Raw genomic sequence first — 18,970 nt, 5'->3', positions numbered from 1 at the left:
TCGTAAAAAAGATCTTCTTTTGAGGAGTCGAAGACGGAGCATGAACTAAGTAAAATGTCTTTGTTTCGTAAAGCTCTATATTGTTCAATTAGTTGTTTTTCGTTGTCTCCCATTACATTTTCAGTATTATCGAAAAGTCCGGTGAGAGCGTTTCTTATCGCGAAGAGTTCTGTCTTTATGTTTTTGATTTCTTCTTTTAATGTGTTTATTTCAGTCTTTTTCTTTGATGATATTTAATATAGTCTCGTAGTTTCTATTTTCTTTTGATTCCGTTTTTTGAGAAGGGATATCAAAGTTAGTGTTTGCTCTTACTGCATTGGCGTAAGTGGGTTTTATTTCAGTTATGCTGTTATTTTTCTTTTAATGTACTTTTCGTATTCTGGACAATTTTTATCAAGAGCAGAGTGATTTCCCTTACAGCGTAAACACTTTGGAGTGATATCGCATGTGGGGTGTTCTCCGCCGCAATTGACGCACTTTTGGGTTCCTCGGCAATATTTTTCAGGATGGCCTATCTTAAGGCATTTTCTGCATATACTAGGTTTGTCGATGAATTTTTCGATTTTAAAGCGTAATCGGCTTATTTTTATGTTATCCCTATTTGTTATGCCTATTTCTTTTAACAGAACGACGGGAATGTGTTCTGTAGAGCCTTTTTTCGTAAATCTGATTAATTGGCTGACTATGATACCGTCTTCGGTTAGTATTTCAGCGATATATTTTAATGAGGTTTCAGTGTCGACGTTTCTAATGATGTATTTGGTGCTTATGGCGTCTTCAATCAGTCTGGTGGCTGTATTTATTCCTAAGAAATATTTTAACTGACTTACCTTGTCAACTGTGTTCTTTTTGTTAGTTGTTATTATATTTCTTGAGAATTGGACTTCATCTGTCTTGTCTGTGATTTTATCTATTTCTTCGTGAAATTTAATTCCCTTATTTCTTGGGATAGGGGAGTTGATACCATAAACACACAATTTTATGTTTGTCGCTCCATTATTAAAGGTTGCTTCTACTTTGTCCTCTAAACTTAAGTCAGCTTCGAAGACATTGAGATTTCTTTTCACATTTTTTTCCGAGGTACGTTCTTCGTCCTCAGAAGAATTGACCATTCTTTTTTCTGACATAGAAGTAACTTACTCCCCACTTGCAGAATAATGAAACAGCAACATGAAAAAATGAAGGAAAATGGAAAGGAGGAAAAAAAATATATAAATAATATTGTGTAAACGAGAACACAAAAACAGCCTAAATTGGGCTAAAAAACCAAGACATAAGACCTCAAAGGTCAATACAGAAAAATTCTATTGAAAATTGAACACCCCAAGATGGTGGTTTTCTACGCGCATAACCTCATACACCTTCGTGCCGATTTACACGACTCCCGCTTTCCAAATGCTCCTTGCTTACGTTCGAAGAGCACGACCGGTTAGTTAATCACGTGACAACTAATGATCACGTGCTGCGATCAACCAATCAATTGCTTAGAATGGTAACCGGTGCTGGTTAGTGCTGGTTGATCATGGAACGATACGGTTAGTAACCGGTTACTTACCGGTCGACCGGTGAGTTTCCCTGAATGCAAGGCTTGTATTGAAAGTTCAGTCAATCTTTTAACTGCAACCTTGCAAATAGTCACATGCGCTGTTTGACAATGTTGGTAAACAACTTCCCTCCTTCAAAGAAGATAATGATTGGTTGCGTTATTGTGTAGATAAAATTTCGCATAATAAAGGCATAACGCAGTACGGTAAGTTTGAAAAAACAGTTATCATGCAAATATGTTGAAATCTTTCCAGGAAAAGCCTTGCCTTTGCTAGAACACTTCCTGCAAATGAACTATTTGATCTGATAAATGTTTTCTGAAGAAATGTTTTAGTCTTTTCGGTGTTTTTAAAAAGAACATAAGCTTCTTTGCTTTTCTTGGAACTACTTTGATATACCCCCCCAAATCGGAAATTTGGCGACTTTTGGTAAAATTACGGTAACCGGGTCGCGTTGGCGTATGTTTTCAAAAACAGCCAAATTTGGCACCTAAGACTCAATGTAAACAAAGTGCTACATTGTAAACAAAGGAAATCATCCAATGGGAATAGACTTAAAGAAAAGGGGTGGAGCTTTGAATGGCTCCAACTATCACCTTGGTAACTAGAACTGTTTATTAACTTTCTCCTTTGATTATAGCCGTAAGGAAGCAAAAAAAAGTAATAAAACATTTAATTTTGTAATTGATGAAAATATGCAGAAATATATTATTAAGTATATTTTTTTATAGAATTTTATTGCTTTTCTTATTTTGAAATTAAGTTTGCAGAAAAGAGAAGTGAGATGTAACGTTTTCCAACATGTTAACATAATGTGCGTGGGAATATAAAGCGCATAAAACGAAATGGTTCATGACAAAAATGATGTTACACTTTTTATGTTTCATTTCCTAAAAAACATTAAAATGAAACATACATTTCTACCAAATTTAACAACATTTAAAGTTTGATAAAAAACGACATTAGTCTGTAATAGTTTGTTAAGTAAATAGGAAAAGTCCTTACGTAGATTTAATGTTCAATTAAAATTTAAAACGATCTACTAAATAAGTTAAATCACATCAAAGGACCCATTCAGAGAACATTATCATAACTAACATTTTAGTTCAAACTTACTGACTAAGTTATTGCAATAAGTAATGAATTAAATCAAAGATGGAACAGTAAAACACAAAGGAAATTACTCACTGCGAACAAATTCCAAAAACGTATCCAAAGACATGAATAACTGATTTTTAAATCCAACTTAAAATAGTGACAAACATTCTGCGATGTAAATTTTTGTAAAATGTTTCGAAGATCTAAAAATTGAAGAAACGCAATTCGGAACTCCAGCGCTCGAATACGCTACCTTGCGGTGATTTATAAAACTGCGTCTGCACCTAAAACATTGCCACGTTGCGCATCACGTGTGTCTGTTGACGTAAACGCGGTCAGTTTGTTCTGAGTAACGCATTCAACATGTCTAAGAACGCCTTCAACAACAGAAATTAATTCGTCCCTTAGTAGTATTCTCGAGCTTCTCAAAATAATGTTAGTTTTCCTTATTTCTTTCAAAAAAGTATTAAATGGTGGAAGCGTAAACAAGAAAACTCTGGATTAACAAAATTGGATAACGTTATACCAGGTAAAATTTTTTATTGTTTTGTATGAATTTGTAAGAATATGGGGGGTTTTTTAATCTTAAATTAATTAAACTTACCATATTTTACAGCAGCATTTAGTTGGAATGGACAGTATGCAAAATATTTTCTTGAATATATTATCGTAGAACAAAATGAATAACCGAGAAAGAATTTACTTTATTCCTTTTATTCTCAGCTGAAAGGTTTCGCCAAATTTGTTTAGGGTTATTAATTTTTAGTATTGTGCGAGCAAAGTAGCCTTGGCGAGATTTCGCGTTTTTAGTTAAACCATTTTTAATTTTTATCATGAGTGGAATAAAATGGTAGTAAGATTACAGAATTCGATAAGTGAAAAGAAATAATGGTCAATCAACTGAAAAGAAAACTACCACCATATATCCGTGAGAATTTTGTTGATGATTTGCATAACATGACACAATTAAATCGTAACTCAGAAATTAGAAAAATCGAAACAGAAAATTTTTAAATTAACCGATTCGGGAATTCGAGAGAAATAACTCAGCCAACAAATGCAAAACAATAAGCGCTAGCCAAGCAAGGCAAAGAAGTATCATCTTCTTTCGATAACAATTTGTAATGTCATATTGAATTTTCTAGCATTAATTGTTATTCTTGTCAGGCCACAATTATTATTTAGTTTTATCAAGAATTGATAAATATCGAATTCAACATCGTGGAAATAGCTGCTTAGAACTACGAACTACGTAGTTTGCATGAATCTTTGACGTTTAGTAATGCTTCTTGAATTCTCATTTCTTTCTACGTGGGCCAGAATATCCACAAGACTTTGAAAATTAATTTTAAAAGAATAAAGCGAAAAAATCATACGTACGAACAAAAATCACTACACTTTTAGCATTTTCTTCGTTACCATGTGCGTTTGTTGTAGTTTTCAATTCCGCCATTAGACAGTGACTTCAGTGCCCCCTATAGTTCGTTGGAGTTGCGAATATATAATGCCATTTTCTGGAAAAAAAACTTTGAGAAAATTAAAAATCTTATTCTATGGAATTAAAAAAAAAAGATTTATTAAACAAATACATTGCAATTTTGTGTAGTGAACTCTGCAATGGTTGATTGGCCAAACGAAGAGCGAATAAGATTTTGTGTAGGGTTACCAACATTGATCCGTCGCCAAGGTAAGGTTGCGGGTTGATAGAATGAAATATTTATCACCGCGACCCGGTTACCGTAATTCTACCCGACTTTTTTTCCTCGCAAAGCAAAATACCTTTTTTTGGCGTTGGCGCAAAATACCTGGTTTACAACAACACTATATACAGTAGGCATAATGAAAGCTAAAAGATAAAAATAATTAATAGAAAAAAAACATAATTGGAAAATACAACCAGATTTGCGGCAAAATACAGCAAGTCAGAATCTGCTTGATCACTTCACAAAGAAATGGCGGATGAATGAAATGGCGCTAAAACATATATGAAATCCAAAAATTGTTGCCTCAAAACTTTCAAAAAAAAAAAAAAAAAAAAAAAAAAAAAAATCACTCAAAAATTGTACAAAATACAAGAAAATACTAAATTTGGCAACAGCAAAAACTTAAACCTAAATTGGCAACGCCAAAATAAGAAACAGCAACCCTAAAAAGTTCGTAGGGAGTGCCAGATTTGGCGCGTAATTTTTGGGGGGGTATATCAAAGTTATACCCTTTTCTTATTTGTCAAAACAAAAACTAAGAGTCAAACATTTCAAATAAGATTTTTTTAATCAACGAATAAAAGTCGTCTTAATGTACAAATAAAAGTAGTTTTAATCGTGCTAACTAATTTTGACATAGTGTCTTTTAATTGTACCTTTCAGCGTTTCCAGCAAAAGTATTTATTTAATTATTTAGTTGAGGTGTTATAGGTTATTTATTGTGTCATGCAAATTATTATTGTGAAGGAATAAAAACAACACCTTGATATACAGCACTGATTTTAATCATAATTTAAATTAGTTTATTTATTTATTTATTTTATTGATTTCTATAATTTTTTCGCTTTATCCCTAGAAATTTTTAAAGCAAAAATCTCATTAACTCTGCCTTACAATTATTTATAAATTTTAATTTTGTCCTTGGGTCCTCACTTTTTCAACAACACCCTAAATTGCATTTTCAACCTTTATTTTGACCACAGGAAATTGAGAAATCAAGTATGCATGAAAAAGGCATGAAAACTGGCATTTATGCTCAAAACTTCAAACAGACTCAAAATTTTTTGCTTGGCATTTCTGCCAAACTTTATTTCTAAAATCTTTGTTTTAAAAATGTTTAAGTAAGTCATTATGATCCACCAGTTCTGTTTTGCTTCAGTAGTTATAGAATCAGGGCTGATAAGCCGCCATGTCAGCCTAGTTTAAAACTAGAGACAAGGCTTGGAAAAGGAGTAGTTTAAGGTTTGCATTTTAGGACAGAAGGAGCAGCACAAGGACAAATCCAGAAAGTTGTCACGATGAAATGACTGATTTTTATTGCATAATGAATACCCCTTACTGTGTATCAAAATTAAACATGCATGGGGCCTCCCATGCATTTGAAAATTCAGTTTCAAAAAATTACCCAAGGAAAAGCCCTGAGCACTATCTCTTCCCCTAACATTACCCAAGATGTTTAGCAGTTACTTATTGTCCTAAGCCTGGGCTAAGGCAGAGCTACATACGATATACCAGACAGCCTGATTATTACAATCAGAGACTAGTTTTGTTCTTGTTAGAACTCATCAGTCTGGATTAGAGAAGTTCTAAGCTCCAGCATAGGAAATAAGCTTAGCTCAGTTTGTGATTTAAAACATATCAAAAACAATACAATATCATAAATTGCATTAAATTTGCGAGCCCAAAAAAAACTGAAGATTTTTGAAATGTGAATGAGAAAACTAGATGTCGGTGTACTGTACTTCATGATTTCAGATGCCTATATCTATCAATAAACAGGGTGCAAATAATAATTTTTTTAATGATTAAAACTTCATTTTTTGAGATTTTCATACCCTAAGTATTTTTGTATTTGTATCACTGGCCGCGATTGGGGGTTATAAATGAGGGGAGAGGGGGGCAAAAAAAAAAAAGACAACTGAAAGCCATAGAACTTTTAGCGACTAGAAATTTTTTAGAAATTAAAAAATGTGGCAGTTGCTCCTTTGTATATTTTATTATCTTGCTTTAAAACATCCTAGGAGTACAGCAAACGTTGTCTTGCTGTACCCCTATGATATTAATCATATTTTTATTTTATTTTGTTCTTTCATCAAAAACAGAAATAATATTTTTGTGATATGTTAAATTTTACAGACAAGATGGACTATGAAACAGTAGTTTTCCCGGACTTCCCACCAGGGCCATTAGATATTTATCGCAAGAGAGCCAGTTTTGATTGGAGAAAAATGAAATATGTTTTAGAAGGTGAAGATGTTGCTAAATTTCAGGTGACTTTTAAAAACCTTCGTAAAAATTGTGGAAATAAAGTTTTAAGGCTACACTTGCATTAAAAAAGACAAAGAACAAATTACAAACAATGTACCAATAGCCTAGATATAACATCTAGAGACATTGTTAATTATATCTACCAGTTTGAAGATAATATCAGCTTCAACGGGAGGAAGCCTGCCTCCAGTCCGGTTATCAGTTGTTCCAGACTGATGAGTCCATAACAAGGACAAAACTGCTGTCTCTGGATGTCATAAACTGGCTGTTGGTATATTGCTTGTGCTTCTGCCTTTGCCATGACTTTTGAGTGATAACTTACTGTATAAAGGACAAATTGCACTTGCATTCTTCCTTATTTGATGGAAAATAATGTTGTTTGCATTTCTGCAAAATAACACTAACTGAATTTCAAGCTTGCTTATAGTACTTCTCAGGGTTGCCCCCCCCCCTAAGAGCAAGGGCTCACCCTCCCCCCCAAAAAAAATGAAAAATACACTTTAAACCAACCCCCTAAAAGTGTTTCAATGGCACAGTCTGCGCTATGCTCTCCCCCCCCATAGGCGTCGGAGCCGGGGGAGCTGGGGGAGCTTGAGCTTCCCCTGGAATATTTCAGACCGGCTCAGCTCCCCTGGAAAAATTCTCGCACAGCAGCTTTCTGTCGTACATTGTTTACCTCAAACCTGATTTCAAAAATGTGATCTGCCTTTTCTAAGAATTTCCACCTAATAAGCAACAAAAGCAGGGGTCAGACGGATTACTCATTTACAAACAAATTTATTTATTTATTTATTTTACTCCGTCGTTTATTTCTCTCTTTTATCATTTTTCACTCCTTCATAAAAAGTTAAGCCCCGAACAAAGAAAATTCTTTAAAGTTTTCCCAAAAGTCTAACTATGTAGTTACAAAACAAGAAACAGTCCTAAACTAATTCTTGAGGGATCATGAACGTACATATATTTCAGGTTTAAATTCTATGTTTCGATCAAAAGGTACATCAGATCGAAAAATGTCATTGTTCAGTGATCTATCGAAACCGAAAGTAATCTGTTGCCAGATAGAGAACCTGTAGCGCCTGAAGTAGATATTATTCAAACAAATATTTTATTTATTTTTTGATGGGAAATATTATCAAAAGAAACAATATACATCGGTGGCGTACTCAGAAATTACTTTTGGGGCGCAAATCATTGCTGTGATAAAAAAACGCAATTTTTATAACTATCCCAATGTAAAAAATTTAAAAAAATATACATAGTATGCCCGTTACTTTGTTTCATTTTAAACCGTCAGGGATAGATCTTTTTCATGAAGTTATAAAACTGTAAAGATAAATATCATTCAAAGAATACTAAAGGTACAGGAACACTACAGGAACAAAAATTCACATAAATCAAAATCGGTGAAATCTTCACTATTATAATATTCCTAAAATCTTTCAATGATTATAAAAACAGTTACTACGTAAAAATCAGTTTTAAAAAATGAGAGTTCATTGAAATGAAAAATTTTGAACACAATACTTTACGATGTTAGAGTTATTCATATTTTTTGCTTTCCTAATTTACAATTTTTTTGTCACATACAGATATATTTTCATGCCAAATTGTAACTTTTCATTTATTATTTTTCATTTATTAAAAAAACTCCTGCAATATTTTATAGTTTCTCTGAAAGACTTTTACTAAAATTTATCTGAACGATAAAATATATAACGAACACTTCATTTTAACACATTTCCAACTTTCTGTTTCACCACCCTCCTGTTTCATCTTTTTCAGTTTTTCTAGTTCACAGAAAATAAGAGAGTCTTCTAAATGCTACGCTGCCGAAGTCCTCCCTTTCCTTCAAAATTATTACAGAGCGCAGTCCCTGAATAACTTGTTCTCCAACAACACGGGAAATTAAAAAATATTCCCCTTTTTGGTAATTCAATTTCAAGAAATTGCTCGGCACCTAACCAGGGCTTGATTACTTCACAGGACAATTAAACCTCGACCTAATTGGCCTGACCTAAGGGGCCCTATCTTTCTAAGGGGCCCCAAATTACTGAAAGAATTATGCATAGCATTACAACTATGCGAAAAAATTCCATGTATTTTAAAAAGTAATAATAATAAAATAATGACATTTTATTTAGAAAAGAACTTCCTTTAAGGAGAATTTTTATTAATTTTGCCACTAGCGAATTTACCGTGCCACAATTTTGAGTGCCCTGAAGGGGATTCGTGAATGCACATAATAAGTAATTTACATAGTTCTGGGGCCCCGAAAATGCATTCCGACAGGATTAATAGAGTATTCAGGGAGTCCTGAAATTATTCAGGCCTAGGGCCTCACATTTTGTTATTCGGGACCTGCCCCTAACGCTGACAAATATCATCCGCAGTCGCGTTTTTTAGCGATTATAATTTCGAAAAAAATAAGGAGAAGGAACCTCTGAACCTTTTCTGTTACCATCATTAAAGAACGCTCCCTAGGACAATTTTGAAAAATTACCAGAGTAGAGCCTTAGTCCAGCCTTTTCACCTGACATCATTGAAGATTGTCTACAATAGCGATTTTGAATCTTCAAATTCGAAATATTGAGAGGGAAATGCAAATCGATTTGAAAATTCGATCGAGGACAATCCCTCGAGTCATATTAGTTTCACTAACGTCAACAAATATGGTATATAATCCGTTTTTAAGACATTAATTTCGAAAAATTTTCAGGGAAGTTTATTCAAACCTTTTCTCCCATTAACATTCCAAAAACCGCTTAAAAACTCGTTTTTAGAACAAGAATTTTGAAATTTTCCCTTATACGTGCGTGCTCATCTTCGAATATTGACCGATCTCCTTTCAAAACCAGAATTTTATCACCTCATTATCTCCATATACAATGTATTTATTAAATATGATTGAAATCTTTGCTGGGAAAGAGAGAGAGAGAGATGGAGAGAGAAGCTTTGAGAAGCTAATTTCTTATGGATAAAAAATTTAAGTGCCCCCCCCCCCTTAAATTATTTTCTGGTTATGGCATAATGTGTCTCAGCTCCCCCTACTTCCACCAAGTTCCTACGCCTCTGTCCCCCCCCCCCTAGGTGGGTATCCCTGGCTACATGCACAGACACATCACTATCAAAAGCTAGAGCAATGACTTTTAGTAATGCAAATGTGGTCTGTTTCCAAACAGCAAGAACTTATTCAACCTCTCAATGCTAAGTTTTGCTACTTGCAAAAACAGAATCAAGAGAAAATTGAAAATCATTTTGAAAACCTTGCTTAAATTAATTACAAACATTTTACTTTCTTAACAAATAGAAAATGGCAACAGATAACAATTTTAAGTCATTGAGATTTTTCCATAGAGTAAAGAAATGTACATAGAGAGGCCACGTCTATGGTTAAAATTAGATGAAATTGAAGCCGGAATTATGGGATACAGCGGTGTAACTATAGGCGGGGTTATGATAACATGATTGCTAAGCGATACTAGTTTTCACCAATCTTGCAAAGAGACTGAATCAAGTAGCTGGTAGATTGGTTTGCATTTTAATTCATGTTTTAATACAATTTCAAAACCATGCTTCATAAACTTGCATTAATATCTAAGTTTAAATTAACAACCAATTGAGATTCAGTAATGGAATTTTTTGAATCAAGATGTATCTTAAGATACTTAGCAAGAAGCTAAGGATCTTGGGATACAGCAGTGCAACTTCCGGCTTTGATTTCTTAGTATAGCGGGGCCTCTCTATATAATTTCTTTACTCTATGGATTTTTCTGATCATTTGCTAACAATTAAATCACATGAAAGGCTTCACTGAAACAATGGTAAGGGAAAACATTTAAATGTAATTAATCTTTCAAATTATTGAGTAGAATTTGCTCAAGCAATGACAAAAATCAGTTTTCTTGGAGCAGTTGGGGCCAAAATTGAATCAGAGCCAAAATTTCTGTGTAGGTTCACCTTTATCATACTTCATCTTAATCATATCATTACTTCTTGAGATATATCAGTCACAATTAATAAGAAAAAACGTTCCATTTTACCACTGTTGGTGCCAAAATTAAATTGGCCCTTGTACCCTCCGGGGGGGGAGGTCTACCTATGGACCAATTTTTCTAACCCTGTTTTTCATTTCTTAGGCATAGCAGTCAAAAGTAAAGAGAAAATACATTCAATTGCTACCCCCGCCCTTACTTTGAGCTGTTGCTGCCAAAATTGAATCGGCACCTGTACCATGCAAGGTCTACATCTCAACCAATTCAGACAGTGAGAAACAAAGGAATGTAAGTGCCAAAATTAAAAATTTGGAGATAACCAGTATGCATGGTAGGTGAACCTCTCCTCTGTTTTAGGGCAGAAGATAGTGCCAGTAGATCTAGTAGGTTCTTCTAAACAACATGATTGAGAAAAACTTTCCAGTAAAAGCCACCTAGAACCGGAACTTTAAAGGCATTTTGCTCAAAACTTGAAAATGTCCATTATAACCCTTTGCTTCTCACTGCTTCCATTCTTGTCTGAATCTGCCCATTACTTCCAGAGATATTGCAGTCATGCATAACATAGAAAATGTTCGATTGCTTTCTCCACCTTGGAGGCATTAGGAAAACTAATGGGCACCAATTCATTTGGGGGTACCTATGTGTGTCAAATTTTGTTTGACTTGATACAATAATTTTTGCTAAAGCAGCCACAAAAAGCACCCTTTTTCAGCCACCATCAACCTGTGATTGCAGCATGAGTTGCGAATCACTTTGAAAGGTTCAAACAACAACCGAAAATAATAAATAAAATAAACTAGAACTTTTCTACTGCTGCATTTTTTATTTATCATTGATCAAATTTAACTGATCTGTTATCATCAATTCTAAAAGATAGTTTTGAGTAAGAATATTTTAAAAATTAGTTATGGTCATATGTGCCGAGAATTAAAGTAGTTTAATTGGCTAGTTATGAGCACATTAGTTTGAAAGGGTCTTAAAGATCTTAATCAGTGGCAAATATATTCATATGTGTTAAAAATAAAGCGAAAGAAAGAATATGTAGTATTAAAACTGTGATCTGTTTTTAAAAAGGAAAAGAAAAAAAAAATTCTCAGGTACTTAAGAAACTCTTCAAAAACTTAAATGCAAGGAAAACGCATTATTGGTGACTGAGAAGTATTAACATTATAAATCACAGTTAAAATAGAAACTTATGTTTGGGAAAATTGTGCGGGTGTTCTCTTGAAAGATACTATTTTGAGAACCTACTGATGGCATTCCTGGAGTACAAACTTGATGTTGACAATACAAGACAAAATTGCCCAGTACTGTTTAGGTGCCCATAACTAGTCATTTACCCTTTGTTATAAAATTTATAACAAGATGATTTGTCTCTTTTAAAACTTGTCTATATCTAAGAACCTATTTTTATCTTAACAGTTATTACTGTTATAATGTTTAAAAATACACTATGGTAATATCTCTAATATTCTATTTAAAAAAATTTTTGTGCAAAAAGTGTTTTTGAAACAAATAATATGCTTTCCCTTTTACCAAACATTTTTTTTTTTTTCATTTTGAAATTTTTACATCAAATTTTTGGCAGCATTATGTCTGGAAAAAGATGGAAGCTGATCCTGTGTTTCATCGCTCTTCCACTGAGGAAAGAACATGGCAAGAAGAACACCACCTCACATTTCGACGAACTATGCGAGTTCATGAGCTTAATCTCCTGCCTGAAGATCTTTTGGTTTCAAAACTGCATCTTTCTCTGGCTTTTACAAGTGCATTGGCTTTGTATGATTTATCATTATGCATAAAGCAACTTTTATCTGTTCAGGTTAGTATGAGGAAAACTAGTTGTATACTAAATTCTTGAACGCATAAGATTTTTAAAAACAGCTTGTGCTGTAAATATTGAATGGAATTATCCTTGAAATATTTTTTTTGCTCTAATTTGATATTAAGTAGAAGTTGATTAATGTATGCAAAATAAAAATATTTGTTAATCTACTTCAGCAGATGCAACTTTCATAGCATCTAGAGTGACATCATTTTCTACATTTTCAAAACTTTTTTTTGTCGTTTTTTTAATTTGCAATCATCGGCTGTAGACTGCACGTGATCTAGTTTTGTTAAGGTGTAGCGAGTTAAAATAATCATCAGCTGTGGAATATTTTTTAATGATTTAAAATTTGAACCCCAGAGGTTTTTCTTTCACTGAGATCCTAAAATAGTAGTACAGTGAAACCTGTGTAAGTTGACCACTTGCGGTGCAGTACTTTGGTGGTCAACTTAGACAGGTGGTCAACTTATAAAGGGGGTAATGATTTTTTTTTTTTTTTTGTCATTTCTTGCACCATGTCATTTTTTGACTCTTCAACTCACTTTCATTGTTTAACATTACTTTGAAACAATAATTTAAATTGTTACTCAAATATTTTTAGACGTTATTTTTCTCAGAATGACGTATAATGTGTCATGTAAATTTAAAATTTCAGTAAATTGATCAAAAAAAAATCATTGTTTATAAAAACTTATTTGATATTAATAGTTCGTAAAAATTTATAGCTAATCAAAAATAACAAATTTTTTGCTTATTTCTTTTTCTCATATACATTTAATACATTTATAACCATGATGATCTACTTTTCAACAAAATAACTCCTTATTGAAGTTTGGCGCACTTATTAGACACTACTTTTGGAAATTCCATATGTGTTATCTAATTTTCTCTGGATTTCTCCCTTTTCAATTAATTTTAATATTTCATACTTTTTATCAATCTCAAGTTCAACTTTCTTTTTGAAGCCATTTTACATAAAACTATAACACAAAGAGCAACAAGCTGGACTCTCATAGTTCTAAAAGGCAGTTGAAAATGAAAATGTCCTATTTCTTAATCCTTTGCGCCAGAAATACTGCAATGCAAGTAGGTAACTTTTACTCTAGCACAATTCCAGTGTTGCCACAAAATATTGCAACTGGTAAAATAATACTTTGTACTTTTCTACCGACACATGTTTTCATTGAACAGAGAGTACAAAAGGTAATCTCAAATAGAACAACAAAAGAAAAACAAGTTTGGAGAATAAAAGGGTTCTTAGTAGTTTTCCAATGTGGTTAAACTTACAAGGAGGTTTAGTTATGCTGCTGTTTTATTTAGTTGATAAAATGTTGGTCTGGCATCAAAAATATTCTTGGAAAGCTATTAAAAAATAATAGAATAAAATAATTTGCTAAATTAAGTTTTAAAAAACAAACCAAGTGGTCAACTTACAAAGGGTTTTTTACAATACTCCAAACCAAATTTGGGGTACATTAGTGGTCAAGATAGACAGGTGGTCAAGATAGAAAGGTGGTCAAGTTACAGAGGTTTTCCTTCATTATACAAGATAGGGCTAATTCCGTTCCTGACAAAAGCGGTCAACATAGACAGGTGGTCAACTTACAAAGGTGGTCAAATTTACAGGTTTTACTGTACAACTAAAAGATTTACAATTTCGAATTATTTTATTGCAGGGGATTATTAAGGACTTACCATTTGATGTAAACAAGTTTTTTTTTTTAATATTATCCTAACCACAATTAAAACCAAACAAAGTTTTTTTTTTGATGTAGCATACTGTATCATATTGGTATTTGCTGTAACAAGGTTTTACTGTTGCCCTAAAAAAACTTGTACATAAGTTTCAATGCAAATTTTCACTTTGAAGTATTATATTTAATTTTTAATTATATTTTTTCAGTATACTACAATGGTAATACGTAGTAATGGAACTTCACAGCACGCATATCTTTTGGGTCCAATGAATAAAATGGAGGTAAATTCAATGTTTCTCTTCTTTAACTGTGAAAAAATTTTCTCTTATGTTTTTTGTGTCTCATGTACATAGATAAGTAATGAGGAAGATAATTAATGATAATATTTATATAAATTTTCATCTCATTCACTCCTTCAAAAAGATTGTTACTGAATTACACTATATTAATTGCTAAGTTGAAAAAATTATGGTTGCTTAATTTCCAATTTCAGAACAATTTTAAATTTAAAACAAAAAATTTAATTAAAAAAAATTAAAACAAAACTTAAAATAATTATTGTGTAATCAGTGCAGTAAAATACGCTTGAGAAGTTTTCCTACTTAATGAGTTTTTTTTTTTTTAGCTCCCATATTTACTATTCTTTTAAGTACTTTATTTTTTTTCAAGCTTTTTTTCTTGCTTTATCCTTTAAAAAAGTTTTCTCCTTGTCTGAAATGTAAGATACTTTGCTACTTCATACTTATTTTCTAATTTCTTCACTGATTAAAAATTAAATCTTCTCTATCCCCCGCTTCAAGCTTCTGTATTAAATGTTGTCTGGGTCAAAACCCTGAAAAGCAACATTGACCTTTTCAGTTTGATCAGGTTTCGTAAATATTTTCTGAGCCTTACCTTCATTTTCACTTGTTTGAGCAACGCAAGTCCTCCACAATCCCTCTAGCTTGCACAAAAAAAGTTAAAAAGAGATGAAAGGAATATTTTTCTTGTATAAGCTCCAAGACACTTTCGGAACATGTCACGTTGGGGGGGGGGGGGTATCTTAGTTGAACATACTATGTTTAAATGTGTCCCCCTCTCCCCTATATTTAACTGTGAAAAACAACTTCAGTCATATCAATATACCAGCACACATATTTGCCTTTTCTGATTTAAATTTTACGTACCTGAGGGCTGTTATTGTGTGTCATGGTGCAGCTTGAAATTTTCTTATTAACAATATAAATAGAAGGTTTATCACACTTTCCAGGAAAGGAATAGATGGAAAATAGATATCTATTATAGAAAAAAAGCATTTTTTAATAAGCTGAAGAAAAAAAATTCAGTTTATCTTTGCGTTTTTTTTTTAAATAGCTCTGCTGATCACTATGTATGCATATAAAGTGTTTTCTATTAAAATTTTTAGTATGAGAAAAAAATGCAGCAATTTTTAACAAACCTTTGAACTATTAGTATTGTTTTTGTAAAATATAGAGCTCATTTTATTTTGTTCAAAAAAGGCTGTTATAAATATAGGTTTCTTTAATGAAATCATTGCATCATCACTTGCAAAACTTTTAATGTTCTAGACTTAGACCTAAAACATGTGAATACAAATGTTCACACAGAAATTAACTCCAAGTTAAATCTGGAAGAAATCTATAGCAGAAGTCTGATGTAATTCTTTGCATATTTGTTATGTTTCAGTTTTAAAAAAAATGTAACACCTATCCCTTTTCTAATAAAATGATTAATGATCTTTCTTCTGACTGCATGATATTGACCTAGAATTAGAGAAATATTAATATCTAATTTCTCTGTTTTGAATATTATTCAAAAGGCAATAAGGAAATATTCTCAAAGTAGATCCTTGAAGTTCAAGGTCATTTTCAACCTCAATTTGCATTATTGAATGTGATGTTTATCTTTGTTACCTACTTCCTTGTTTTCTAATTGCTTGATTTTTTTTTTTTTTTTTTTTTTTTGTATTGCTTAAATATGCATTTTCAACTTGCGTTACTTTGTCTCCATTGTATAATTTGTTTTCCAGGGGGAGGGGTCAGTGTTAATATTCTCAATATACCATGTTTTTCTCAAAGGTTACGGTAATTGTTCCTGCCTGTCCCTTCCACCCTAGATGACAGATCTGCTTCAACTGTTCAAAAAACTTGACTCTTATGCTAGTAGAGGAAAAAAGTGGTTATATTTAATAATTATTAGCAAAAAGAATGCTGATTTAGGATTTTCAGGGTTGTATTTGACAAAACTTCGTTGAAGTTATAGATAAAATTGAGCAAAACACAATGGTTTCCTTTGATGTCAATCGCCTATTTGGGACTAATGCAGTGACTTAAACAAACAATTATGATATTGACTTTCAATAGCTGACATGTTGACTTGTTAATTTAAATTTAGAGAAAGGTTGAAACTTTATAAATAGCTTGGCACTCAAGAAACATTAACATTGTGAGTATTTCATATCATGGACTTTATAAATTTTTTTTCTTCTTGAAGTTATTCTAAAAATTCTTAATAAAGGGAATTGTAGATGCCTTTTCTCACCCATTAATGTACCTGAAAAATGAACCTATAATTTTTTCATTAAAAAAGACTTAAAAACATAGTCTGAGTTTGAAAATATATTAATATTGAAATGTTATTTTTTAAAAATGGATATTTTAATCTAACTTTGATAAACTTTGTGTACTTAAATTTAAATGACTTACTAATTTTTATACAGAAATTCAATGAACTGAAAAAGTACATCAGTTGGATTATGTCTGACTTCAGGGATGCCCACATGGGGGGATTATGGCACAAGTTGTGCCATCAAAATGGGGAGGGTATTTTTTTTATTTATTTATTTAAATTTGTTTATTGATTTATTTTAATTTAATTTATTTATATTATTTTATTTTATTCTGTTTATATTTTATTTAATTTATTTATTTAGTTTGTGTTTGTAGTCATTGGCGTAGCACAGAACTTTTCACATAAAATAATAATGATGGTAACAATAGTTAAAAATAAATAAATAAAAAATGTTTAAAAAAAATAAATAAAACATATTAGAAAAATAAATAAAATAAAAAAGGGAGCTAGAAAATAAAAAAAAGAAAGGAGGGTTGAATTTTTTTTTTTTGGGGGGGGGGGAATTTGCACCATTGAACTTGGGGGGGGGGATGGACACCCCTGTCCGACTTCATGCAACTCACGTTATGTGTTATGTTCTGCTCGATTTTATTTATAGTTATATTTTAGTAAGTATGTTGTATAATTTTGATTGAAAAATGTATTATTTTTTACTTTTATGCAGATTACTGGATGTTTTGCACTTACAGAATTTAGTCATGGAACAAATACCAAGGGTATGCGTACCAGAGCTACTTATGATCCTAATTCACAGGTATTTTGTATTCAAAAAATAAATGTTATTTACGCATTCTTTTCATTTTTGCAAATTCTTACGTTCCTTATCTACAGTGATGTGAAACAAACATGTGCATAACAGTACTGTCAGCCCGGCTTAATCGCTCAACGTATATATGAATACCTCGCTTAAAAGAATAAAGCCTCCTGGAACTGAATATTTTCCTATAGACACAATGTTAAAGATCCCCACTTTATCTAATAATTTCCCCGGATAATCGAATAATATTAATCAACTTTAGCAGATATTTTTGTTGAGAAAATTTTTGAATAAATTAAGTGAGAACACTTCTTGTCGTTGAAGGCGAGAAAAACGACATTCATGTTCCATCAAAACGTTTCCATTGTTCTTTTAAATTTCTTTTGCCTTTGTCATTACAAAAAAAATGCAGTCAATAATTAAATAACATAAATAAATATACAAATTTTAGACGATGATAAATTGATAAACAATAAATAAGATGCGGCAGGCAAGGAGGGGAAAGAGTGTTCTCAAAACACTTTGAGTAAGCAATCCCCTATTATGGAATTTTTCTAAAAGTAACGTACTGAAAAAAAAGGTACCAAAACAAAGATTTCATAACTCAAGTTGTAGGTTACTTGGGTATCGATTTATTATTAGTATTACATTTGAAGACAAATGTTGTCAATTTAGAAAGGTCCCCGCTTTATCGAATAATATTTCCTGGAACCGACAATATTCCATTAAGCGGGGCTGACAGTATTTTCTTTAATCCCTGTAATATTTATCTTAATCAGTTAATTAAAGTAGTGAAAATAAACAAAATTTACCTAACTTAATTACCCTGCTGAAGTATATCATTGGCAAAAATTGTTTTTATTTATTCACATTGTTTTAAGTAACCTTTTCAATTTATATAAATGTTCATGCATTAAAATGGGACATAAGTATTTTCTAATCAATTACTTTTAATCCTTTAATTAATAAACAATTACCAGAAATTTTAAAAAAATAGGGGAAAAGTACCATTCTCTGAAAGTGACACTTAAATTAAGCTTAAATAGCATTAATATTCCCGTCTGGGTGGAAAAATTCCTGCACTGATAAAGAAACTTTATTTTAAAAGAATAACTTTTTAAGATTCATATATGTGTGTGTGTGTGTTTTAATCGTTATCAAGTTTTTTTACTTTTATTTTTGTTTGTCATACTGCCAATTCCAGTATGACAGTTCATATCCCTAGAAAGACTGTTTTGACCCCTCATCCCCCAGAAGATAAATTCTGGCTGCCCTAGTGCCTAGTTAGAAGTAGAAAATCCTCTATGTCTTCTCAGAATTACCAAAAGTGCACAGGTAGAAGTGTATTAATGTTATGGAAAAAAACATTTAGAGATTAAGATGAAAATATTCAAAAAAATCACATTTAAATCTGAAGGTTTTTTTTTAATGAGTTTTCTTTATTAGTAC

At 31.9% G+C, this 18,970-nt stretch overlaps 1 protein-coding gene across 2 annotated transcripts in view; it reads left to right on the top strand.

Moving 5' to 3' along the window:
* Positions 1 to 1,649: 1,649 nt before the first annotated feature.
* LOC129224058 (peroxisomal acyl-coenzyme A oxidase 3-like) overlaps positions 1,650 to 18,970 on the top strand; it is a 51,302-nt gene continuing 33,981 nt past the window's right edge. Inside the window, exons 1-5 of one of the 2 annotated variants that reach the window (XM_054858461.1) lie at positions 1,650 to 1,750; positions 6,482 to 6,615; positions 12,197 to 12,430; positions 14,340 to 14,414; positions 17,429 to 17,518. In XM_054858461.1, the coding sequence (XP_054714436.1) occupies positions 6,487 to 6,615; positions 12,197 to 12,430; positions 14,340 to 14,414; positions 17,429 to 17,518 (528 nt within the window). In that variant the 5' untranslated portion in view covers positions 1,650 to 1,750; positions 6,482 to 6,486. Of the gene's footprint in view, positions 1,751 to 6,481; positions 6,616 to 10,845; positions 10,894 to 12,196; positions 12,431 to 14,339; positions 14,415 to 17,428; positions 17,519 to 18,970 lie in introns of those variants that run through there. The other variant, XM_054858468.1, reaches the window with a different exon arrangement.

This window comes from Uloborus diversus, chromosome 1 (assembly GCF_026930045.1).
Source record: "Uloborus diversus isolate 005 chromosome 1, Udiv.v.3.1, whole genome shotgun sequence".
NCBI classification, from domain to species: Eukaryota; Metazoa; Arthropoda; class Arachnida; order Araneae; family Uloboridae; genus Uloborus; species Uloborus diversus.
Note: the sequence above shows the minus strand (reverse complement) of the source record. Positions and strands in the feature narration are given on the sequence as shown.